Source organism: Thalassophryne amazonica, chromosome 15 (genome assembly GCF_902500255.1).
Source record: "Thalassophryne amazonica chromosome 15, fThaAma1.1, whole genome shotgun sequence".
Classification (NCBI taxonomy): Eukaryota; Metazoa; Chordata; class Actinopteri; order Batrachoidiformes; family Batrachoididae; genus Thalassophryne; species Thalassophryne amazonica.
Genome location: NC_047117.1, coordinates 93,791,622 through 93,819,102, shown reverse-complemented (window position 1 = coordinate 93,819,102; position 27,481 = coordinate 93,791,622). Strand labels below are relative to the sequence as shown.

Sequence of the window (27,481 nt, the reverse complement as noted above, 5' to 3'; positions counted from 1 at the left end):
TAGAATAGAATTTAAAATTCTTCTTCTTACTTATAAGGTTTTGAATAATCAGGTCCCTTCTTATCTTAGGGACTCATAGTACCATATCACCCCAATAGAGCGCTTCGCTCTCAGACTGCAGGCTTACTTGTAGTTCCTAGGGTTTGTAAGAGTAGAATGGGAGGTAGAGCCTTCAGCTTTCAGGCTCCTCTCCTGTGGAACCAGCTCCCAATTCAGATCAGGGAGACAGACACCCTCTCTACTTTTAAGATTAGGCTTAAAACTTACAAACTGTGACTGCTGAGATGGACCTGGTCATGTCTGGTTCTGGTGAAGAAGGTTCCAGCACCGGCTGGGTTCTGTTTGTCCGGTTCTGATCCTTCATCCAGATCATTCGGGCTCTAACTTTGTAGCTCTTCTTCGGATCTTCTGGACCGGAATCTGGTTGCTTTTCCTGAACAATAAAAACGCGTGCCTGTGTGCGTGCGCGCGCGCGCGTGTCAGGGTGGGGTCTGGGCCAGGGGGCGGAGCCTGCTGAGGTGATGTTTCTTTGACACATTTTTGTCCAGAACAGAGTCGAGCTGCGGCAGAAGGAAAATAAGCAAAAAACCCGTTAAAGAGGATTCAAAGAATCCCTCAAAGGTAAGAGTGTTTCTCCGGATGCTTTGTGACGTCAACACTGTGTAAAGTAGCGGCGGCACTTTCATGTGTGCGTGTTGTTTTTTATAATTTAAATAATGTTTTCCTCCGGTGTCGACGTGCTGGTGCGTGTGCGCGGCTGTCTGAGTTTTTCGGGGACATTTTGCGAGGTTTTTGTCTTCACCTGGTTCCAGCTGGACTTTTGGACCCGGATCACTTCCGCGTGCCTCAGAGTGCGCGCCGCCGTCCGACCACCAGCCCAAACTTCACAGACACGACTCGGACCGTCAACACGACCGGTTCCACCGCAACAAACCGACGAGTATCGATCGGTGTGACGTCACGCGTCAATCGCCCCTCGCGGTAAATGGGCGCGCGCGCGCGTGAGCTGGGTCTGCGTGCGAAAGCAGAAAAACACCAAAAAAGAAAAAAAAAAAAAACTATAAATGGTTTAAAATAAAGACTGAAAGTTCCTCATTTTGCAAACTGGATTCGAACTTTATTATGAAAATATTCCGGAGTGAAAAGGTTTGAGGCCTGTTTAAAAAAAAAAAAATATTAATAAGAACAATATCTTAACATGAAACGTGCCACCACTTTTCAGATTAAAACATTCTTTTAGGTGCTCTCCTGCCAGAGGTGGGACGAAGTCACCATCAAGTCATAAATCAGCAAGTCCCAAGTCAAGTCTCAAGTCAGCTTGAAAACAATTGGTGGTCATTATGACTTGAGACTTGACTTGGGACTTGCTGATTTATGACTTGAGAGTGACTTGATGGTGACTTCGTCCCACCTCTGTCTCCTGCCGTTTCAAGGAAAATTATTTTTATATAATAATGTATTTGTGTAGTTTACTGAACTGTTTACCCACAACAAAAAAGACATATAAGTTGAGAAATGATAAGTTTTGTTTATGAAAGAGATCAAAGTTTTTTTTTTTCCTCTTTGTTATTGACCCACTGACAGAAAAAAAATAACTTTCTAAATTCTGATGTGCCTAAAACTTTTTCACAGCGCCGCCCTCCCTCTGTCACTCACAGCACTGTCTCCTGCAGGTTTGCCAAATATTCCATGATGTCATGATCTTTGCAGATGATTCAGGCGTCTTCAAATCCCGCTTAGTGTCTGCACATCACAAATCCACAGGAATGACTTTGAGCTGATCTGCTGCTTCTCTTGGCACTGAGCCGATCTGAAACAAGCCAGAATATCTGCAGCCAGTCGGAATATTGGAAATGTATCATGTCTGTCACATTTGACGTCTTAGACGTTGAGTGTAAACAGCTTCTCCCCAAGTAACCGACTCAACATCACATTCAGAGCTGCAATAAAAACTTATTTTCATCGCTGAATTATCTGTTGATCGTTCTAACAATTATTTATTAGTTTGTAGAATGTCCAGTTTATCACAAGTGGAACCAGATCAAAACAATTCAGGATTAACTGAGCCGTCTTTAAACTGACACACATCTGTATTAAACCCAAAAAACTTTAAAACTTTTTAAAACATTGTGTCATTTAGCCAAATTAAATCAGTTACTGAGTGAAACATAAATGATTAAAACTGACCAGGAAACAAGGTTATATGTAGATGAGGCAGTTTATCTTATCAGTTAATCAGGACGTCAAACTGCTCGAGGTTTTATGTCTTTGAAACACGTTTAGATGTTTAATGCACTTTTAAAACATATCTTTGGTTTATAGTTTAAAGGCAGTTAATCAAAACATAAAAAGGAACAAAGTTATTTTAAAAGTTGCAAAGTTGAAATAAGTCAGAATCTGACAGTTTTCTTCACTGGAACTTAAACAATTACCTGATAATATTTGTTTCTACGGCAGTTAATTAACTGTCAGTTATTCTGTCGTCTTCTTTAAAATGGTCAAATCCTAATATGGGCGCGTCACACCAAGTGTTAAGCACGTGTGGAGACTACACACGTGCTTAACACATGGGAGGCCAGATACGGACTTCTGTGACATATGTCACAAAAACCTAAAAGAAGCCGTTTCAGGCATGAGTTGGACTTCTAGCATGCTAGTTTCTACAGCTATAGTCCAACAGTTGTGGGACTTTGGGGAAATTCAGAACCTCAGCCCATGTTTCACAGTAGACCGTAGATGGAACCTGAGTTTTCAGAATAGGACTCCTTTAATTTAAATTAGATTTGTGGACACGGCTGAGGTTGTGGGTTGGGACAGTGGGATGATGGGGGGGGGTGTCAGTGAATACGCTGCTCCAGCTGTGGCGGCGTATCGTTAATCTCCACCCTCCTGCTTAATTCCCTGACGCTGTCCTACATTAGCAGCACCAGAGGCCACAGCATCTTTGGCTTTAATGCAGAGACACTTTTCAAAGGGGATGATCCTTACAGCCTCTTTGTGCAGCTCCTTTCTTTGCACCCTGATGCCTCGCGGGTGCCACAGATTCTGGGTTTTAAAGGCATGGTGCAGGCCAGCTGGTACACACAGTGCATTATGGGAAATCCATCACCACGCCCCACCTGTGACCTGCTGCTGTTCACGTGAGAGAAAGATTTGAGTCTGGAGGTTTGTTTGTTTTTGTTTTTTTTTTCTGAAGGTTCGAGTGTCAGCGTGAAGCTGTGGCACTGATTCACGTCGTGTCTTCTGAACCCCTGGATGGTTTTTGTGAACCGGGTTTCACATGCGAAAGATTCGTGTCAGTGCAGCGACTTCAGTGTTTCCTGCTGGATTTTTTTTCTTCTTCTCTCTCACTTAATTACACTTCCACTACAAACCCAGAAATGATAGTGAGGGCGCGGTGGAAAACAAGAACCCACACAGTCCTGATTTGGCAGATATGAAATATGAAGAATGTCACAAATGTTTGGCTGAAAAACGTAAGATTGTGTTTTCTTTCCAGTTTTTCTGCTTATTATTTAATTTTAAAAAAATGTCAGAAATACTTTATGGTTTCTTCAGAACCCCCCACTAGCTTCATCTTCTTTTTTCTTTGGTTTGCATTTTAAAGAATAGCCCAAAGATTTTCAGTGTTTTTTTTTTTGTTGTTGTTTTGTTTTGTTCTTTTGTTTTTTGTCAAAATCATTTAAATTGAGTTAAAAATCCAGTTTATCAATTGTTCAGATCCATTTCAAAGCATTTTACAAACTGCTGCTTTAAGATCTAATTTAAAGCATCTTAAATCTCTAAATTGCTCATTTATGTAGAACAATTTAGAATCATTATCTCTCTTTCTCTTTATGTATTTTATGTTAAAACTAGTTTCAGTCATTTCATTGTTGGTGTTCTTAATAATGAATCAGGAGATAAAATCCTGTTTAAATATTTTTCTTTTTACGCATTTTAAATTATTCTGTTATAGCAAACTGAAATTTTAAACGTATCAAAAGCAGGTAATTTTAAATTAAACATAAAAATAATTGTCACATTTGAGAAGCTGGGGGTAAAAAGTTTTAAAATTGTGATTTTTTTTTTCTTGCAAATTTCATGATTAAATGATCATAAAAAGAGGTACAGATTCATTTTCTGTATCATATATTTTCTGTCTTTTTTTTCATATGTGTCACTGTTTTCACCAACCTGCAGATGTTATGGAGCTTTGTTTGTTTGTTTAGAATAAACTTTCGCTGGATTTCAGGTGGTTTTGTGGTCAAAGGGTCAACTTTGCTTTGAGGGACAGCAACTCTGTTTTTGTTTTCTCCCTTTTGTCTCTTTCTTTGACATTCTTGCTTTATGATGTCACACAGGCTGGGGTGCTCTGAGTGCTCTTCTCCTTGTAAATTAGTTTGACCGTGGCAGGTTTCTGTGATGAAGCTGATCCTGATCCGGAGGACCTCCCTGCAGACAGTCATCTCTCTGCACTGTAAAATATTAACGGTGTGTCACGTGACCCGGGTGCAGAGCAGTCGGGCTGAACCCTCCTGCTGGGGCCTGAACACCAGACGCGGCCGTCCTGATGAGCTGGATTCTGTGAGGACACTTGAGACCTGGTTTCCTTTTCACTGTGGCTCCATTCAGAGGGACAAAGCTGCCGCTCTTTTCCTCTGGAGCCCAAACAAAGTCAGAGAAAGACAGAACCGCTCTGTGCCCGGAGACCCGCTGCATCGTCTTCTTTCCACTCACTAAGCATGCAGTAAACGATGTGCAATGTGCAAGCGATTATTGATGATTGATTGATGAAAAGCCAGACTGGAATTGTAATGTGATGACTTTCTGCTGTTGAACTGAGTGAATCATCAGTAAATGGGGAAAAAAACCTGCTGCTGATTAATCACTTAAGCTGTTTATCAAGCAGGCGTCAGTCCGTGTGGACGTGTGTCAGTCCGTGTGGACGTTTCCCCGTCCTCTGCTGTCCTCTGCCAGAGGAGCAGCACATCAGACCCTCCACAGGCCCCCTACAGGCGGTGAGCCCACATTGAGGTGACACCGTGGTGTTTCTTCAGGCTGAGCTCCACCGAGTCCCACGGTTGTAGACCCGGCCACCAGGTGCTTGCCTGTGAGCTCCTTGCCAGATTTGGTACCAGGAGGAGGCTCCAGTATCCCTAATGTGGTCGGGGTGACTCCATCCCTATTTCTGCCTGTCATAAAAGGCCAATTGGACCCTTTATGAAACCTGTCACGTGTCTGAAACCTGATCTTCCCAGGAGATCCCACAGGACCGTGGGATCTCCTGGGAAGACTTACAGGACTTGTCCAAGGATAGGGAAGTGCGGGGTGAGCTGCTTTGTCTGCTGTCACCGTGACCTGGACCCAGATAAGCAGTAGAAAGTGAACGAATGAATGTTTATCATGATACAAAGTGAATCAAATCAGGACCTCCTTTCCTAAGTCTGTCTTAAGGGTTAGGGTTAAATAAATCAGATCAAAGAGACATTTCCCAAATTCATCCTCTTGTACAGTTGTATGTAAAAGTTTGGGCCCCCCTGATGATTTCCATGATTTTCCTTTATAAATCATTGGTTGTTTGGATCAGAGATTTCAGTTAAATATCATATAGCAGACAAACAGTGATATTTGAGAAGTGAAATGAAGCTTCCAGTATTTACAGAAAGTGTGCAATAATTATTTAAACAAAATTAGGCAGGTGCATAAATTTGGGCACCCTTGTCATTTTATTGATTTGAATACATTTAGCACTAATTTTTGGAACACAAAATTGGTTTGGTAAGCTCATTGACCCTTGACCTCCTTACACAGGTGAATCCAATCAGAAAGGGTATTTAAGGTGGACATTTGCAAATGTTTCCCCTCTTTGCATCTCTTCTAATGAGTAGCAACATGGGGGCCTCTAAATAACTCTCAAATGACCTGAAAACAAAGATTGTTCAACATCATGGTTTAGGGGAAGGATATAAAAGCTATCTCAGAGATTTCAGCTGTCAGTTTCCACTGTGAGGAACATAGTGAGGAAATGGAAGACCACAGGTACGGTACTAGTTAAGGCCCGAAGTGGCAGGCCAAGAAAAATCTCATAAGCTGAAGTGAAGGATGGTGAGAACGGTCATACTCAACCCACAGACCTGCTCCAAAGACCTACAACATGATCTTGCTGCAGATGGTGTCTCTGTGCATTGTTCAACTATACAGCAAACAGTCGCTTGAAGTATGTTAAAGCACATTTGGACAAGCCAGCTTCATTTTGGAGTAAGGCGCTGTGGACTGATGAAACTAAAATTGAGTTTTTAGTTTTTAGTATAACAAGGGGCGGTATGCATGGCTGAAAAAGAACACAGCATTCCAAGAAAAACGCTTGCTACCTACAGTAAAATTTGGAGGTGGTTCCATCATGCTGTGGGGCTGTGTGGCCAGTGCAGGTACTGGGAATCTTGTTAAAGTTGAAGGTCACATGGATTCCAGTCAATATCAGCAGCTTCTTGAGAACAATGTTCATGAATCAGTGACAAAGTTGAAGTTGCGCCGGGGCTGGATTTTCCAACAAGACAACGACCCTAAACACTGCTCAAAATCTACTAAGGCATTAATGCAGAGGAACAAGTACAATGTTCTGGAATGGCCATCTCAGTCCACAGACCTGAATATTATTGAAAATCTGTGGTGTGATGTTAAGCGGGCTGTCCGTGCTCGGAAACCAACAAACCAGAGATGTTTCGTAAAGAAGAATGGTCCAAAATACCTTCAACCAGAATCCAGACTCTCATTGGAAGCTATAGGAAGCATTTAGAGGCTGTTATTTCTGCAAAAGGAGGATCTACTAAATATTGATGTTTTGGGTTTTTTTTGGGGGGGGGGGGGGGTGCCCAAATTTATGCACCTGCCTAATTTTGTTTAAAGAATTATTGCACACTTCCTGTAAATCCTATAAACTTCATTTCACTTCTCAAATATCACTGTGTTTGTCTGCTATATGATATATTTAACTGAAATGTCTGATCCAGACAAGCAATGATCTATAAAGGAAAATCATGGAAATCATCAGGGGGGCCCAAACGTTTACATACAACTGTACATTAGGATGAATTTGGGAAATGTCTCTTTGATCTGATTTATTTAACCCTAACCCTTAAGACAGACTTAGGAAAGGAGGTCCTGATTTGATTCGCTTTGTATCATGATAAACATTCATTCGTTCACTTTCTACTGCTTATCTGGGTCCAGGTCACGGTGACAGCAGACCAAGCAGCTCCCCCACATTTTGTAAAATGTCTTAAATCTGATTCAAATGTGTGTTTCAATTTTTGTGTCCTAAACATACCCCAGTTTATCTTTTTAAAACCATTTTAAACTGGTTTTAAATCAAATAATTGCTGCTTTTAAGTAGCACAAACAGATTTTTAACTGGATTTAACCATCCTGGGTGGTATGTAAATGTTTTTGGTTGTTAAATAGTCGAAACCAGATTAGGTTTTACAGTTGCTGACATTTGATTGTTGTAAAATGTTTTGTGATAAGAAGTGGGTTCCTGTACTGGCCTCCAAGCCGCGGGCAGTGGTTCTGCTGGACATGCCCCTTTTCCCTCATCATCTGTGTGTAAACTGATCCTGACGTGTGCTCAGGCTCCTCCCCCCAGAACCGCCTCACATTTCCTTTGATCAACAGTGAGGTCACACATAGAGTAAGGCGGTCGAGTGTGAGTCTTCCTGCAGGGTGATCCAGGTCAGATGAGGCCCAGACTCTATCTAGGTCTGTGGTTTGCTTGAGGGCACGTGGGTTGTAAGTTTCCTGCTCTGCTCTGGATTTTATCAGCGGTCAGTCCGAAGCTCTGACTGATTTTACATTCTGCCCTCGAACCAAAGCTTCTACAGAGCGACGTACGTACGCGGCATTCAGCTTTTCTTCAGTTTTTCTTCAGCACTCTGAAAATAAACTATTTTGATTTATCCAGTTGAAATGGAACTGCTTAAAGTCTGTATCTGCACTCATTCATGCAATTAAAGAAAGAACAGTTTAAATGACTACAACCAGATTAGTTTTAATTTAAACAGAATTAGTGCTGCTGATTAATAAACACAAACAAAACAAGTCGCCACCTTTTTTTAAAAACTTATTTAAAGGCACAGTGTGTAAAATTTGGTGCCATCTACTGGTGAGGTTGCAGATTATGCTGTCACCAGCAATGATTTTGTTTCATTCGTGATGGGGATTTGTGCAATGGGGAGCAACCACTGGTTTCTCTCTCTCTCGCTTTTTTTAAATACAGTTTTCTTGCACAGTGGAAGTCGTTAATTCAGAGTCTGTATTTCTGACGTCCAGTCTAAATGAAAAAGACATCACCATCTTTCCTGCAATATTTTCAGTCTCCATATTGGGAGGGGGACCCACCGCCATACTGAGAGCAAATCCAGGGTCCAGAGCTGGAGTTCGGACCCTCATAAAACCCGTCATCAAACACTACATACAAGTCAAAATGAACGAGAAGGGTATTCTCTTTACCGCTCGCCGCAACATTGGTGGAACATCAGATCGGCGTCCTCTGTCTTCACAGACCTGCACGAGCCCTTTTTGTTCGGAGTTGAATCAAACACAGCATAAGTACAGTGTTTTCTGGAGTATAAGTCATGTTGTTTGGTTTTTTTTCCCCCCACTACTTTGGGAGGCCCTGTGACTTCTACTCTGGTGCAGCTTATATACCAAAATCACAGGTTTTGGTATTTACGGTGGTGTGTGTGTGTGTGTGTGTGTCTTTCTCAGGAATCAAAGCATTTAGCAAAATAAAGTCCAACAATAAAAGAATAAAAAGTACATGACAAAAACACACAAACATCCAAATTAAAGAGCTGATAATACTTATACTCCAGAATATACACTATGTCCTTGTGGCTCCCTCATAGATTTAAAGACCATTTTGGGCTCATGAAAACTTTTTTTTTTTTTTTTTTTTTGGCGCTAATGGACAGATGGTTTTATTTCTGCCAATAAACACCCTGAAATGACATACTGTAACTTTAAATCTTTGAATCTGTTAAAAACTGAATTTAAACACCATCCAAACACAAATAAAAAAACAAAGATGAAATAAGTCAAACTTTTTGACATTATATATATAAATAGACTGATCTGATTAATTAGTGATGATATTTCTTATTTTGCTGTGAGCTGATAGTTTTTTTATTTTGGTGGTTTGCTGACTTCCTGCTGCTCTTCATAAGCTTCCTGTTACTGGCCAGAGGGCGTGGCCATGCTGTGACTGACATGACGTTGTGCAGCGCTGCTCATCCTGTTGTATTGATTTTATAATCGATTGGGACGTGTGACCAGGACAGAGAGGTGGACCGGTTTGGGTCAGCTGAGTCCAGTTCTGTGGGACAGGTTTAGCTTTTCATCATGTTGATCTGGGCCCCGCTTTGATGTTGGACAGAGAGTCCAAAGACCCAGTGTTGCCGACCGAATGGTCTGCTCCTAAAAATTGGTCTGCCCTGCCTCCACTGTGCATGTGTCTTTTCAGAGCACAGCAGCTCGTCTGAGTCTGAGTCTCTTCACCCAAAGTGATCAAATGGATTAATGAGATTATTAACCATCAGATGACAAAGTAAAACCTCTTATATCATTTTGAAGTCAGTTTTAAGCAGAAAGGAGGCGAAACTCAGTGACGCTTTGAAATGACGGACACACAGTGAACACATCAGCTAGCAGCTCTTGTAGCTGCGGCGCTCTGGTCGCTTCCCCCGTCTGATGAAATAATGCCGAATTTAAGTGGAAATGATTGTTGGACAAAATAGTCCATTGGCCAAGCAGGTTTTCGGTACCACTTAAGTGGAAAAAAAAAAACACACTTAGAATCCGGCCTCAGTGTATCATGGCCTACAAAAAAAAATGTATGATAGCCATCCCAGGGTGGTAGCTGTAGCCAGGTTGGGGTCAATAAAGAATTACACAGAGGTCAAACTTTAAAAATGCTCCAATCATGTTGAAAACTATATCACATTATTTGTCTGCTCATAACGATTCCAAAAATGTATAGTTTAAACTATCTATGATGGAATGTTATGGAGATATGGGGTCAAAACAGCAAAAATGGTGACAAAGGTCAATTTCAGTTTGTACAGGGGTCAAATATTAAAGTTGCTCCAATTTCAGTAAAAAATTATGCAAATTATTGTTTGGGTTAATGGGGTTCTAAAAAAGAATAGTTTGCACTATCTGTCATGCTTAGTTATCATTTTACAGGGTAACACGTGTCACATGTCATAGAATTCAATGGACGTTGACCTTGTTTGACCTTTAGAGACAAAGCATTCAACACAGTCAAAACTATTCCATTTATTGATCCTTTTTATTTCAACCAATAATTTACACCATTTTTGCTGAAATTGGAGCAACTTTAACTTTTGACCCCTGTACAAACTGAAGTTGACCTTTGACACCATTTTTGTTGTTTCTGCCCGTAACTCCAGAACATTCCATCATAGATAGTCCAAACTATACTTTTTGGAATTGTTATGATCAGACAAATAATGTGATATAGTTTTCAACATGATTGGAGCATTTTTAAAGTTTGACCTCTGTGGCTACAGCTACCACCCTGGGATGGCCATCATACATTTTTGTGTAGGCCATGATACACTGAGGCTGGATTCTAAGTGTCGTTTTTTCCCCTTAAGTGGTACAGATTAGGTCAAAATTCATGACTGGCTCATGGGCTAAACGCTTCAGATATCCGTGGCTGAGATAGATGATGACTGGAGGCAGTTTGAAGCAGAAACGAGGAGATAATCAGTGAACCACGGCTAATGACAGATGCGCAGTGAAGGCAGGCGGACCGATTTTCAGGGGGGACCGTTCGGTCTGCGACACCAGCTTGTTATTGTGGCCTTAGTTTGTTTCATGCAACTTTTATCTCTTTGACTTTGCTGTTTGTTTTTATTGTTTGTTTATTTTTACCACAATGTAAACAAGCACTTCTAAAACACAACTTGTGCCCCCTTGTCGGTGGGCGGAGCTAAACTCTTGAATAATTCAGGACACAGACAGAAACATGATGCCGTTCTTCTCACAGGCGTGTTAAATTCCCATTGTGTTATTTGCACGTCTCCTCGTACACACAGACATAAATATTTGGATGCTGATAAGTTTTGATTTAAGCCATCAGTCACAGCATATTGATGTGAATATGAGCCATATGGTGCAGACTATCAGGAAGACGAGTCCAGGCTGCAGTGTCACGTGTGCCCTTGAGCAAACCAGTCTTCACGTGTTAAAGTCCACCATGAAGCTGTGACTGTTGGAGCAGCAACAGAAAGACATCTCTCCAGTCACAGATGTTCTGTCAGTATTTTCATTGTGGGTGTTTTGGTGGCTTCCCTCACTCATCTCCTTCATGCTCAACTCCAGTATTGTCATAGGTAAAATAACACATGATTTGTCCAAATATTTATGAACTTCACAGTATGTGTTTGGTGCCTGTGTTCAGTCATTTCATTGGTGGTGGGGAGTGATGTCATCAGAGTGAGAGTTAAATTATTCTGGTTTGAAATGTTTCAGCCCCGCCCACTTTGCCGACATGTTGACACTGTCACCATGGCTCGTTCCTGCGACGCCCTCACGCGCCCCCCGTTCCTGCAACGGCCTCAGCCCCCCCGTTCCTGCACCGCCCTCGCCCCTGTGAGTCGGGTCGTCCTCTCGGCCTGCATGTTTTCACAGTGACTGTCGGCTGTCTTGGCGCTGAGGTTTGTGCGTGATGGCGAGCTGCCTGCATGTTGTGTGTTTGTGTGGAATGTTACAGCCGTGTTCCAGCAGAATCACGTCTGCTCTGTTCCAACTCGCTCACTGGCAGCTTTCACTGACTCACATTCCTGCTTTCACTCTGCAGAAGGTTTTTTTTTTTTTTTCTTTCATAAAGGAGTAACTCGGCCGTTTGTGCTCCGTTTCAACATGTTTCCTTCGTGAGAACTTTTTCTTGCTTCAGACCTTTAACAGATAATCAGTTACAGCTAACGACTCAGCTGCTTGATTAAAGTCACCGGTAGAAAAGTAGTTGTGTCTTATTCTGAACGTGACAATTAAATTTACAACTTAGAAACAAAGAGGAACTGATGGATGATGTCGTCTCTGTCAGTGTTTCTGAAGCAGATGATGTCAGCTGCACGCCGGGAGCAGCATGCACATTAAGGACCTCTTTGTCACACAGAACATCTCTGGAAAAAAAAAAACAAAAAAACTTTCAGACTGAAGTGAAGCCAAAGACGAAAAAACGACAGGAAAAAAACAGTCTGGAATGTTGTGGCTGCTGCACTTTGTCAAATGTTCTGATTTTACTGACTGTCCTCCAATGTCCTTAACTCCAGACAGAACGAGCTGCGCTGAAAAACATCACTTATTAACAGGAAAAGTTCAAAGTCTAGCTAGAGGTTCAAAACAAAAGGTTCAAATGACTGAAACATGTTCCAAACATTTCTTCATTCACCACCAACGGGTTTCCCCTTACCAAAAAGTAGTATATGCAAGTATGTTTCAAGTATACTTCTAGTTTACTTTTTATATACTTATAAGTACTATTTTTTGGTAAGTGTCTTTTTTCTAGCTTTGTGGTTTATTTTCTTTGCAGGGGTGGTGGACAAGTGGTTAATGTGCTTGGTTTCAGTTCAGAAGGTTCTGGGTTCAAATCCCACCCCTGCCACATTTCTCCATGTCATGTGGAGGTGCGTCAGGAAGGGCATCCGGCATAAAACTTGTGCCAATTCAACATGCAGATCCACCTTGGATTTGCTGTGGCGACCCCGAGTGCAAACAAGGGAGCAGCCGAAGGGTCTTACTTACTGTGGTTATTTTCTTTGCGTCGGGGTCAGTGCGTCAGTTTCTGTTCCACTTTTCTGAGGCCACGCCCATAAACAGCACACAGACGTCCTGATTTAATTTGATGTTCTGGAACATAAAACCTGTCTGCATTCTGTTTGAGTTCTAATCTGCTTTCAGCACTCAAACATTAAGACATGTCTTTTCAGAAACACGCTGGACTTAAAGCGGATTCGAGTTCATTCCGTCTGAGAGTCACTTTACAGTTAGAAATGTCTTTGTCTTAAAAAAGAAGCCACATCTGCTCAGGTGAGCCTGTGGGTTTCTGTCTCTGCTGACTCTGCGACTTCACCTGCAGGTCGGGACTGATGATGCTCCGCCCGTATTGATTCATCTGCTTGTTATCTGTAGGTTATAATCAATAAACAGAAAAGTCAATCATTAGTTTTCATTGAAATGAGTGCAATAAATTTTATTTTTCTCACTTTGAGTTTTGATGTTTTCTTTTATATTTTCTGTGTTGGCCCTTTTTCTTTTAGAGGGGGCGGAGCTTGATGTGACCGCCACTGTTTTTTATTTGCACGATGACTCACGGGTTCAATGGCGAGCCGCGAGTCATAATGCAAATAAAAAAAGCTGTGCTTGGTTTCAGTGCAGAAGGTTCCTGGCTCAAACCCCACACCCACATTTCTCCATGTAATGTGGTGTTGCATCAGGAAGGGCAACCAGTGAAAAACTTGTGCCAAATCAACATGCAGATCCACCGTGGATTTGCAGTGGTGACCCTGAGTGCAAAGAAGGGAGCAGCTGAAGGGTCTTACTTACTCACTGTTCGATGGCGGCGTCTCAGTGGTCCTGGTTCAGGGATATTTGGAGGCAGATCTGATTCCTTCTTTTTTTTTTTTTTTTTGTCTTTTATCTCTGAAAGACACGACATTTGCTGTATAACAAACATCCTGCTGATTAATGACGTCAGTTTTTGGAAACGGTTTTCCCAAAGTTGAAGGTGATTTTTTTTTTTTTTTTTTTTTTTTTCTGGACCCGAGGTGGTTCTGATGCAGTGACGTGTGGCACTAGTGTGATGCTGGACCTGGATCCTCCAGATACTGGGACATGTGGGCGGGGCCTGAATACAGGGAATGTTGTCATGTCACTTATAACATAATGCACGCTGCAGAAACGTGCATGTGTCACATGGAGGGCTGGTTGACGGCCTGGAAGTAGACTCGAAGGCGTCTGTCTGCCAAGCCAGAGGGCAGAAGGTCAAAGGGTGCAGCGCTTAAAGTAAAGGTGTGTTTACACATATCCAAGACGAGTTACGAATGTCATTTTTCTGTCATTCCTGACACATTCCTGACATTCTTAATGTGACTTAACGCCTCTGAATAGGTTTCTTAATAGCACGTGTTGGTGTGTGATATTCTTGATATTCGTGGAGCATGTTTTTGCCTGTCAAAAAATCTTCCACGAATGTCACACACCACCCTCATTTCGTCTCACGTCGTGGAGGTCGCAACTGAGCGTATTAATCCGTCTTGATGAGTATTGATCCTTAATAGAACGTGACAATGTTCATAGTGGTTCCTGTGATGGTTCTTGGAGCCCAAACTGTCACGTTATTACGAAGTGACACGGAAACTGTCAAGTTTTGACACGAATTGTAACGCTGCGTCACATTTCACTGTGCGCCACGACAAATCAGTTTTCTGTCATGTGCACACAATTAAATTCGGCTCCAAGTGTCGTTCCACAGTTCCTGCTGAAGCTCCTCAGGATGCTCCTGCAGGTGTGCCACCTGCTGTTGTAACTGATGAGTGGGAGAACGAGTCTGAGCAACCAGAGGAGCGAGAGGAGACTCACGTGCAGCCAGACATCTCTGCACCTCCTCCAGTCTGGCGGAGGAAGAAGTGTGCACACAATTAAACCCTGCTGCACCGCATTCAGTTTGATTGCTGACACCAAGTCGGCTAAAAGTCTAATTTCAGTGCTCTTCAGCGCGCTCCTGCAGGTGTTCCACCTACTGCATGTGCCTGATGTTTGGGAAAACGTGTGAGACGAGACCCGCATGAAGCCACACATCTGACTCTGTCCTCCTCCTCACTGCACCACTCCATGGCACAGAGCCCAACTACGCATACAGTCACAAAGTTCTTCTGAAAAACTGGAGCGATCTGAATTCGGTTGGATGAATATGGGTGTGTGTGTGTGGAGACAATTCACCTCATTCACAACGTGACAGAACTTAACGATGCGCTGTTACGCGCAATAGTGTGCAACAACACGGAACATTATTCTTGACCGTGCGTAATGGTTCCTGATAATTCTCCAGCAACACGTGCCTTTAATCGTAACGTGTGGTAACAGGTTGCAGCAGTTCCTGAGGACACCTGACGCCTCTGCCCCGAATCATCACATTCGTGATCAGCGGCCAAGAAGGTGTACTTCGTGGCATTCGTGACTTGTCGTCGTTATGTGTAAACATAACACGCGGTCAACCAACAAAAACACTTCATCCTTCAAATTCATTTCCAGCAAAGACGCCAATGACCAGCCGCATGCCTGATAAACTTGACTCATCGTACGAAGTGCGAGTGCAAAGATTCAACCTCCAAAGGTTTATGTGTCTGTTGGGAATCAGGTTACAACCTGCAGCCAACTATATATATATATATATATATATATTATGCACAGACAGACACCATTATTTCCCAGACTGAGTACAGGTACGAGTACTTACATTTGAGTACTTGTCGATACCGAATACTTAATGATACATTACAGTTTTATGATGACTTTGAAAACATGTTTTACTTTTCTTTCTTACTTTCTTACTTTTTGACTGTAACTGCTACCAATATGATTAGCTTTGTTTTTATTTACAAACACGTCACTTAAATCCTGTAACGTCACTTTTTGATTACAACAAATTGTCCTTAACATTAAATGTGTGTTTCTTAACAAACATGACGCTGACTGAAATATAACCTGTAAAATGTACAACACCAGGAAGTGAAGTGAAACTGTCCATCAGTAACTTGACGAATGTCTGTGAGGACTAGTGTTGCCACAGTTACTTTGAAAAAGTAACTTACTTTACTGATTACTCAAGTTTAAAAGTAACTAAGTTAATTTACTAGTTACTTCATTAGTTATTTTCAGCAGCTGCTGACACCCAGCCACCTCAACATGACAGTGATAACCAGTTTTGCCAAAACTCACTTTATAGTCACCATTTCTTGACTTCAATGAACATAAATACTTGTTTTATAAAAATAAAATAAAGACATCTTTCTTGACCTCATATTTAAATGTTGACAGCAGTGTAACAGTAAAACCTACATTTTATAATCTACATTGTTTATAAATGTAAACTATTAAATTCTTTCTAACATTTTTCTGACATTTAACTTCTTTCTCAACACTTTAATTGTTAAAATTATTATTATGGCATTATTAGTAGTAATAGTAGTATGAAAAATGATCTTCAAAAGCAGACCTTTAATTTTGGGGTGTGTAGGGGGAAACATGCTCCCCTTCTCACTCACTCACTCATTCACACACCCTTTCCGCTGGATTTGCCCCTAGATGGCCGTCTGTGCAGGACAAATTGACGTGTTTATGGAAAAAGCACAACGAGATTGAGGGGTAGGGAATTTTTTTTTTATGTTTTACAGCATTTTGTTTTTTTTTTTTTTACGTCATGTCATCCTCAGAAAGAGACTTTAGGTGCATTTGGGTGGAAAAGACAAGCATTAGTATTTGTTAATGCATGCAGATCAGCTGTTTTTATTAGCAAGGACACACACAAAGTGGCACAGAGTTTTAAAGAAAAAAAGTGTAAAAATGTTTTTTACATAGAATGAATGAATTAACCAATTGGTGTGAGTGGACGCTCAGTTTATAATCCCTTTGGGTATCTTTGTGTTACTGTTCAAAACTTCAGAATTAGTGCATTATTTTAAAATCAAAAGATATGTGTTATAAGTTCACTTTGTACAAATTACAATAATGTAGTTATTCTATCCAGATTAATTTGATTTATAAATCAAAACCATAAGTCAAACCTGCTTTCACTTTCAAGATGTCTGCCTCACAGCTGGACCGCTGTACGCTGTCAAGGATAATGATTTTTTTTTTTGTGGCAGACTGGTAAAGTAATTACAAAGGCCACAAAGTAATCCCGATGGATCATCAGATGGCCACTAAAGGCCTAAGCATAAATAGTTATGATTTCAGTGCGACATGTCCTTTTAAGGTGCATATTTAGAGCAAAATGACATTAAAATGCTATTTTAGCTGTGATTGACATACAGAGCTGTTAGCGCAGTGTGTGGATAAAACAAACAAGAAGCTCGCGATGCTCAGCTCTCTCTCATTGGAATTTGTTTTTGGTAGTCGCTGCAGTGACCTTTTGACCCTGTGACATCAGCATGCAGAGTTGATAAATTCATTTTACACTTGTCAATAAATAAACAAACTGCATTAATGAGGCTGTGATTAAAATCTCTCACAAATGTCGTTCACATTGTGGTTTCATTCTGATTGTGTTCGATTCACTGAGCAGCGCGTCCCGTAGATGGCGTCCCGAGACCCGTCTACAGCATTACAGACATCTGGACACATACTGGAGTCTTTGTCTTCTGATGACAAGTACACGTTTGTCAGTGACGAACCCCTGAGCAAACGTCTGAGCAGCTCAGTTATTTTTGGACTGTTGAGTCACATCATAAGAACTTTCTTTTGATCTTTCTGCATAAAAATAGGACTTGGGAGATGGTGGGACGATGGACGGCAGACGTGTGATGATGTTACTGCAGCACGTTTCCTCTTATAATATTCTGCTCTTGTGCGGGAACAGAACAGAATTTGTTCCTGATCTGAAAAAGATAATCTGTTTCTCTCTTTATGACTTTGTGTCACATTCTGAGAAAAACGTCCAAAAGAGACGAGCGACACGTTGACATTGTTCCTTCCTGTTGTCTGTTTTTTTTTTTTTTTTTTTTTTGAGAAATAATTGTCCAGGTTGGCGTTCAGGCCATACGTCCGGATTAAAGATGGACGGTTCTCGTGCTCCACGTTACACGACGCCTCAACGTGCCCATTTTTCTGAGGTCAGCGTGTTTGTAGTTTCCTCCTCCAGCCTCTATGACATCACTTCCTGCACAAAGAAGAGGATGCCATAAAGAGCCACTCTGTCTGCACGGAGCTGGATTTAAATGGAAAAGTCTGAACAAACTGTCACTTTGTTGTAAACGTGAAAATATCGGACCGTAAACGTCACATTGCTCATGTGTTTAACGTTATGTAAAGTTACTTTGTTTGTAATCTTTCTTCTTCTTCTTCCTGCTCTCATGAAGCAAACTGCTGAGCATTTGGAATCTTGAGTGCTTCACTGGAGAAAGAGTTATTGATCTCACCGTGCGATCGTATCTGAGGATGATGATTTTATTGATTTGTTTAATCTGGATTCTGCAGTCTGAGATGAACATTTAATTTCACACCGAATCCGTTTAACATTGAGGTTTTTGGAGGTTTGAAACAAGTCGACTCATCAAATGTGTGAACATAGCGAGCAGCAGCCTCGTGCACACACACGTGCACAGACGGGTTAAAGGTCAGTTATGTAACATGGTTCAAAGTGCACGATGTGAAAACGATGACTCTAAACGGAAGCAAGACGCTGAGCAGCAGAATTGTCTCAGAGCCGAAACCTGAACCCGCGGTTCCCTCGGCACAAAAACAAACGCTGGTTTTTGCTCTGGTGTTTGGACGCACACATGCTTCGTGCACACGCTTCATGCACGCTGAGGAGGAAACCAGAGAAGCAGGTTCCTGATTGTCAGGTCGCTCCCACAGCTGTGTGGGCGGAGTCTGTGTTGAAAAGTCGCTCATGTTGGCAGGCATTCTTGTCTGACAGCTCCGGCCCCGCCCCCTTTGTGCTGCGGCTCTGTGTTGTCAGAGAACGAGCACGGAGACTGTTTGAATATTTCTGAACTCTTGAGCTCTGAAAGCTGATCGATGTTGTAAATCCGTCTCAGTCAATCCTGGTTTTTGTTTTTTAGGTTTGTTCCATCGTTTGGCGAGCGGAGCGCGAGGATGGCAATGGAAAGTAAGTGACACAAAACATCTTCCTCAACACCTTAATCTCAGTTACTCTTTAATTTAAACGTGTGTGTGTGTGTGTGTGTGTGTGTGTGTGTGTGTGTGTGTGAGTTTTTGACCTTTTCTGTTTCTATGTAAAGTTTGTTGTGTTTGGAAGAAGGAAACTTGTGATGATTCATTCAAATTCTCACACAAACACTAAAAACTGGAGCTCAGTCATTTAAAAACATCATAAATCTGCCGGAAAATTCCTTTTACCGTTTGTTTCTCTGCGAGAACACGTTGAGTTCAAGCCTTGTGTGAAACAGCACCCCCTAGCAAGCAAGCATAGTTCAGTGTTTGTGATCAAGAATATTTAACCAACACTGCGATGATGCCACTTTGTGTCTGTTGCTTTAAATGGAAAGGAGCTGTGGCCACACCCCCTTGCTGAAGGAAGGTGTGAGGGTGTGTGTCATCGTGACATATGTCACAGAAGTCTAAAATGAGTGATCTTTTGTCAGACAGACTTTAACATAAAAACATATTTCAGCGCTAAAAGTTGATTTTATGCAAATATGAAACTTTTAAACTTAACACTGTTGTTTTTATCTTATTTTTTAAATATGGATATGGAATCTGTGACAGTTTAGCATTATAGAAATTCAGTTAAATGTTAAAATGGCTAAACTAAATAAACAACAACTTAAATCAACAAGTGCATTTTAACTTCACAGGACAACAAATTCCAGCTCAGTTCCAGAATATTGATTTATGAGGTGCATTCAAAAAGTATCAAACCTGTGGTCACAAAAAATACATTTACTCACCTGGGTGTCTAAAGTCCGATCCCCTCTGAAGTAGTCTCCTTGGGAGTGCACATACTTCTTCCAGCGGTTCTGCCATTGTTAGAATTGTGTCGAGGTGGGCCACTGCATCTGTATGGTGTCTTTTCATAACACAAATTCAAATAGTTACTTTTAGTGTCATTTTGATTTTAGGGAACAGCCAAAAACTGAGGTAGCCACATCGGGAGTGTAGGGAGTTTAACAAGTTACAGGACTGTTGTGGTTGACCAAGAAAGCCTGAATCAGCTGAGCAGAATGGGCAGGTGTACTGTTACGGTGGAGCTGCCAACTTTTCGCCGCCCACAGATCTGGGCATTTGAAGCCACAGCATCACAAAGGCAACGTAGGAACTCCCTATAATACTTTTTATTAATGTTTTGTTGTTAAAGTTTTTAAGTTTTAACATAAAAACAAACAGGACAGCACAGACGAAACATGACAGCAACACTACTCCAAGTGTACATTAAAACCAAAATACAAGTATACAAGATCGGTGCAGCATCTGCAGTGATGCGGTCGCTGTATCGGACCGTCGTGGTGAAGAGAGAGCTGAGTAGGGGGGCAGAGCTCTCGATTTACCGATCGATCTACGTTCTGATCCTCACCTATGGTCATGAGATTTGGCTCATGACCGAAAGAACGAGATTGCGAGTACAAGCAGCTGAGATAAGTTTCCTCCGCAGGATGGCTGGGCACTCCCTTACAGATCGGGAGGAGCTCGGAGTTGAGCCGCTGCTCCTCCACGTCGAAAGGAGTCAGTTGAGGTGGCTCGGGCATCTTTTCCGGATGCCCCCTGGACGCCTCGCTGGAGAGGTGTTCCGGGCACGTCCCATTGGGAGGAGGCCCCGGGGAAGACCCAGGACACGCTGGAGGGACTACATCTCTCGGCTGGCTTGGGAACGCCTTGGGGTTCCCCTGGAGGAGCTGGGGGAGGTGTGTGTGGATTGGGAGGTCTGGGCGGCTTTGCTTGAGCTGCTGCCCCCGCGACCCGACTCCGGATAAAGCGGAAGAAAATGGATGGATGGATGGAAGTATACAAAATTAAACCCAAATACAACAAAATTTGTTTAACTCCTTAGATAAAATCTAAATACTTCCCAGACTTGCAAGTGTGATTATTTCCGATTCTGATTGAACCACAGGACAGAGTGTTCCAGAGTGATGAATATAACTGCTTACAAGTTTATGAAATTTAGTCCAAACATGTTTAGACTGTTGCAAAATTGGATTAGGCTCTTGGCCTTTGCATGGATTTTTTTTTTTTGTGTGTGTCAGAAGATCAAATGGACTGAAGGGGGCGGTATTCTCTTGCTCAGTAGCTACTCATCCAATATCAGTATCCCCCCTTTTGCAGTGATTCACAAGTTTTTTCATCTTAAATGGTGATGTTGTACAGCTCCACATTTGGCAACAACATCCCACCATCCCTTCTTATTATAGACGACTTCTGTAATTTTATCCTTGTTTTTTTGCCGTTCCACAGATAATCTGTTACCATTTGATTGTATTGTCTAAAATATTCTCCAGATATTGAAATTGGAAGCATCATTGACAAATAATTGAATTGCAGTGCAATAACCATTTTCACAGTGTTAATCTTCCCCCATTCAACATTTTCCACTTTTCCAGGCTATTCTTGATTTTAGTGAGGAGAGAAGTCATATTGATTGGCATTATTTCTAATAAGTTAGCGCATAATTTCACACCCAGATATTTCATGCCTGTTGACAGCCACTTAAAATTACCTGCACTAACCATGGCTGGTTGGCATACTTTGGATGCAGCCATAGTCTCTAATTTATGTCAGTTTACCTTATAGCCAGATACTTGAGAGAAAAAAAAATCAACTTTATCAAGAAGAGCCTGAGTAAAGGCCGTGGGATCTGACACCAAACACAAAATATCGTCAGCGCAAAGAAAAAGTTTGTGTTCTTTACCACCTGCAACAACCCCTTTTAATGTTTGTCTCCTTCCGTATTGAAACGGCAAGTGGCTCAATACTTAATATGAATAAAATTGGGGAAATAGGATCACCCTGCTTGGTGGCCCTAAAGAGCATGAAAAATGGTGAAATCAGGCCATTCATGACCACAGCTGCACTTGGTTTTGCATAAATTATTTGAATCTAATTTTAAAAAAAAAACTTCCTGAATCCAAATTTTTCTAGCACACAGAACAAAAAACCTCCATTTGACTCTATCAAACGCCTTCTCTGCATCAGGGGCGAAGGCAGCCACCGGAACGTCTTCCTCATGACTTTGCCCAAACAAGTGAAGTAACCTCCTAAGGTTATCAGAAGAGGACCTCCCTTTAACATAACCTACTTGATCAGAATGAATAAGGCAGGGTAAAAGTTTTTCCAGTCTCATGGCTAATATTTTTGTAAGAATTTTACAATCTACATTAATTAAACTGACTGGACGAAAGCTGCCAGGATCTAATGGGTCCTTATCTTTCTTAAGAATTAATGTTATATGAGGGCTTCGTGAAAGGATTCAGGGAGACATCCCAACGATACCGTCTCACTGTAGAGTTCTGTTAATATCGGGGCCAAGACGTCTAACTTGTGTTTATAATATTCTATTGGGAATCCATCAACTCCTGGAGACTTTCCCACCTTCATGGCCCGTATTGCCGACCTAACTTCCGCTTCAGTTATTGCTGCATCTGTTGCTCCAGCCTGTTGTGAGGAGAGTTGAGGTAAATCAATCTGAGCCAAAAAATCTTCCACTTTTTGTTTATCTAGTGCTGTGTCCGAAGAATACAGGTTTGAGTAAAATCTTTGGAATCTGTGATTAATTTCATGTGCTTTTGTTAAAACTTCCCCTTGTTCATTAATAATCCCAGAATCATAAAATGCCTCTTGTTTCAATTTTTTTGCCAGTAACTTACTTGCTTTTTTCCCCATTCTCAAAAAAAGTTGCCTTTGTTCTAAAAAGTGCATATTCTGCCTTGTTACTTCTTTTAAATCTAATTTCAATTGGCAGACTTGTCGCAGTAAAGATTCAGAATAGTTTATGGCCAACAGAGTTTCTTTCACTTTCAACAGGAACTTCAAAGTTATAAGTTTTGCTTTATCTGCCTTTTTCTTCTTGCTTGAGTAAGCAGTAATTTTGCCCTGAACAAAAGCTTTGGAAGCATCCCACACAGTACTCCTCCCCAGTCATCACGTCCAGCACCACAGTTGCATGGTCTGTAAGCGCAATGGCCCCAATCCTACAGTCAACACAGGCACCACTCATACAATTTGAAATGAGAAAATAATCAATTCTCAAAGCTGACTTGTACTTGTGGGGAAAAAAGGTATATTCTTTTTCTCTAGCGTTAATAAGCCTCCATATATCCACCAAACCAAGATCCTCAGCGAGCTGATGAATTGTCTGCTTATCCTTGGTGACCCGCTTTGTATAGTTTGATTTATCCAGAAACTCTAGAATAGAATTTAAAATTCTTCTTCTTACTTATAAGGTTTTGAATAATCAGGTCCCTTCTTATCTTAGGGACCTCATAGTACCATATCACCCCAATAGAGCGCTTCGCTCTCAGACTGCAGGCTTACTTGTAGTTCCTAGGGTTTGTAAGAGTAGAATGGGAGGTAGAGCCTTCAGCTTTCAGGCTCCTCTCCTGTGGAACCAGCTCCCAATTCAGATCAGGGAGACAGACACCCTCTCTACTTTTAAGATTAGGCTTAAAACTTTCCTTTTTGCTAAAGCTTATAGTTAGGGCTGGATCAGGTGACCCTGAACCATCCCTTAGTTATGCTGCTATAGACGTAGACTGCTGGGGGGTTCCCATGATGCACTGTTTCTTTCTCTTTTTGCTCTGTATGCACCACTCTGCATTTAATCATTAGTGATCGATCTCTGCTCCCCTCCACAGCATGTCTTTTTCCTGGTTCTCTCCCTCAGCCCCAACCAGTCCCAGCAGAAGACTGCCCCTCCCTGAGCCTGGTTCTGCTGGAGGTTTCTTCCTGTTAAAAGGGAGTTTTTCCTTCCCACTGTTGCCAAGTGCTTGCTCACAGGGGGTCGTTTTGACCGTTGGGGTTTTTCCGTAATTATTGTATGGCCTTGCCTTATAATATAAAGCGCCTTGGGGCAACTGTTTGTTGTGATTTGGCGCTATATAAATAAATAAAATTGAGAAATTGAATTGCTTCCATTAATCTTTGCTTCAATGCAAATGAACCTGCCTTCCTCAAAACAACTGTGAAAAATGTGTCCTACCCACACACCTTTAAGTTTAAACACTTCTTTATTTATTATATGGTGATGGGATTTTGCCAACTTCTGATTGGCCCATTCGCCATTTTCTGAGCTGTACCACATGCCAAGTTGACTGCTGGTGGAGTCAAGTAGATCACGTGTGCGAAACGAGTACACCTCACGTGCAGCATATTGCTAGCTGATTGAGCGACGCCTTCTATCGATATCGACCAATCAGATAACGCGATGCAGCGCCTACTTTTGCTGTCAGTTTGTTGACAAGATGGCAGAAGACAGGTTTGCGTCTGTTAGCGATGCTGACTTAAAACAAATTTTACACGAAAAAGGTGTGAAGAACACCAGCAGAAATACACAGTCAGCAGCCAACCTGCTTGACAAATATGTCACTGAAAAGGGACATGAACCCAACTTTGAAACTTATGACAGACGGATGCTTGACGGAGTACTCGGTCGATTTTACGCAGAAGTTAGACAGGTGAATGGCGAACTTTATAAGAAAACAAGCCTGATGACTCTTCATCACGGACGTAACAGGCGTCTCCAGTCGATCGATGGGATGTCAGTTGGTGCGGTATGACGGGAATAATAAAGAGTTGAAACTTGAGATTGATTTTTCAGTTTTAGTATGTTTGACAAACTCACAATTTTCTTGTTTACCATATAATAAAATGATTATAGACTTTTGATTTCGGTGTACCCGTGATCCATCCTGACCAGGTCCGCATAATCACGGGTATACTGAAATCAAAAGTCTATAATTGTATACTGTCATATGCACTTCCTGGAGATATGCAGTATCAACCCTTTGAGAATTTAGATAACTAATCTTGCAAAATGCTGCTCACTTGAGCCATTTCACACGTTGCCTTTTCCAAAGTTGACTGCAGTCCTGTTATTGGGTCCATTACCATGGGTGTAGAGTGGCCCTGCTCCTCTTCAGTGGCTAGGCTAACCAGCATGTCACTCACTACTAGCCATGCTAGCGTTAGCGGCTGCCTGCTTTGCTGCTTGCCTTGTTATAGTTGACTTTTTGTGATATATCTGTCTAAAGCCAATTGTATCAATGCTCTCTCAAAGCATATCAACTGTTGTTTTGTAGAAAGTGAGGAATCACTTGAAAAAACTAGGGGGAGATGGAGATTTTTCAGGAGCTCTGCTTTAGGCGACCATCACGGCTGGTGGTCCCACGTGACTCTTTATTAATATTTTGACCTTCTGGTACATCCTCATGATGCACCGCCCCATGAGAGTCAAAGAAAACGTTTAACGTGACTTTGACCTGCCATGTTTTCTTTGGCCTCGGTGATGTTGAACGTTTCCATTGCGATGACTGAAGTTGGGTTTCCGGGTTGAACCTGTAAAGCTATGTCTCATCACCAGTGACGACGGTGTTCAGGAAGTGGAGATCACTGTTTGTGCATTCCAGCGTGTCCTGACAGACTTCCAGACGCAGTTCCTTCTGCTGTGCCATCAGCAGCTTTGGCACAGATTTGGCTGAAACTCTCTGCATGACCCAAATCCTCTGTTAAAATGGTATATATACCGAGCCTGTGCCTGTCCAAACCTCATGGATGGTGGCATGATGGCCAAAGTCTGTATTCTGTCAATCACTTGGTCATTTTGTCTTTTTGATGTTCTACTGGAATGTGTGTCACTCTCCACTGACATATGCCCATTTTTATTGCTGTTTTATTTGTGATATGCTCATGACATCATCACCAAAAGCCTGCTGAACATTACAGTTTGGTATCATCAAGCTTTGGGCAAAATTTGATGCAATACCTTTGATCAGATTGTTCCGTTGGAAATGAGAATCCGACATGTTCACTAGTTCCCGACACGTTTCCACCAGGCGACACCTTGTTTGACCTCTGCGTTGTGTTTGTACTCGCTTCACTGTGTCGTTCCCCCTCAGGACGCGAACTCATGATGGGAGGTGGCACTCTGACCAGAAGGCTAAAAACCCGGGCTCTGGCCTCTTAGCTGTCGGGAAGTGAGGCTTACTGAATATGACAGGCACAGCGTCTCCTGCTGGCCTCCATCACACTCGCATGCTTCATTTGTTTCTGTGGGATAAAATAAATTTGGATACTTTTTGAACACGCCTCGTTTATTTATTTAACTTCCTGCTTCTGGCTTTATTCTGCCTCAAAATGTGATTATTTTTGAGCAGCTGTGTAAAGACAAACGGATGTGAGTGAGAACAGGAAGCCGCGTCCGGCTGAGTTCTCTCTGAGTCCGTTTCTGGTGGTCGTGGAGGTAAAATTGACTTCCTTCCTGTTCCACAGTGTCTGAGAGTGACAGCGCGGCCAAGGTGTCGGAGTGGCAGGACACCTTCTACAACACAGACTCTGGGATCCATTCCACAGCGACCACGGTCAGAAACGATGACGGCACCGAATACACCACCACCAAGAAGTACACCGTGACCACCACCATCACCGGAGAGCAGCCCGGTGAGACGCGGCACGTGGCAGGAACCTGTGCTACATCTCTGCTCTGTGCGACTGACCTCCTCTCTCTCAGCAGACTTGGAGTCCCAGCTCTACATGACCCGGGCCGAGCGGGTGCGAAATGCCATGTTTCCAGAGACGCTGGCCGAGGGCACAACCATCTTGTCCACTCAGACAGACCCGTCCCAGATGACTAATGTCCAGCGGCTGGCTGAACCTTCTCAGCTCCTGAAAGCAGCCATCATCCAGCTGATCAACTACCAAGATGATGCAGAGCTGGCTACACGCGCCGTGCCTGAGCTCACCAAGCTGCTGAACGATGAAGACCAGGTACTCGCAGACTAATGACTGTCCTTTGTAAGAAAACATATTTTATGTCCATTAATTGAGAATCATTTATGCAGATCTTGGACAGTATTGGAGGCATCTGTCAGTCAGGAAAGGAAAGTTTTACTGAGGTTTGCAGACGATGCTGTGATCTTTGTAGAATCGGAGAAGCTGAGTGAGGAACATGAGTTTCTGGGTTTGTGATAGTTCTGGATCCAGACTGACATCCAGGCTTTCAGTGACATCCTGTACTCGTCCATCAGAAGTGTCTCTGTGTGGTGAAAGTGTTGCACTGATCTCAGCAGGGACGTTCGTATCTCTGGGTCCTCAGCCTTTGAGATCAAAGAGACACCTGAGAAGAGCTTATGATGTCATGAGGTCAAAGATGAAAGGTGTTTGATGATGCTGACATCTCTGCAGAACACAGGTCCAAGTCTTTATGGTCCTGGTGCTTCCTGAGACTTGGACTCTAACCAGTTGCCTGAGGTGAAGACTGGATGTCTTTGATCCTAGGTCTATGTGGAGTATCTTTGGGTCCCGCTAGAATGATCACAGAACATCAGACACCACATTTAGTCCATGTGGTGAGTTTCTCTGGACATGATCCAGGACACACCCACATCTAACCTGATCTGGGACTTGCCCACTTTCTCATCTGGCTGCAGCAGAGGGCTAGTTAACTAGCTAGATAACTAGCGGATGGCTACTTTGGTGAGGTGGGGATGGTCCGCCCGTCTGTCTTGGTGGTTGCTGTCCAGGACCC

At 42.3% G+C, this 27,481-nt stretch overlaps 1 protein-coding gene across 1 annotated transcript in view; it reads left to right on the top strand.

Annotated features, from left to right (window-relative positions):
• Window positions 1-508: 508 nt before the first annotated feature.
• Window positions 509-27,481, top strand: part of LOC117525696 (junction plakoglobin-like) — a 38,201-nt gene continuing 11,228 nt past the window's right edge. The window contains 4 exon segments of the mRNA XM_034187624.1: window positions 509-621; window positions 18,849-18,895; window positions 26,227-26,394; window positions 26,468-26,721. Of these exon segments, the coding sequence (XP_034043515.1) occupies window positions 18,883-18,895; window positions 26,227-26,394; window positions 26,468-26,721 (435 nt within the window). The 5' untranslated portion in view covers window positions 509-621; window positions 18,849-18,882.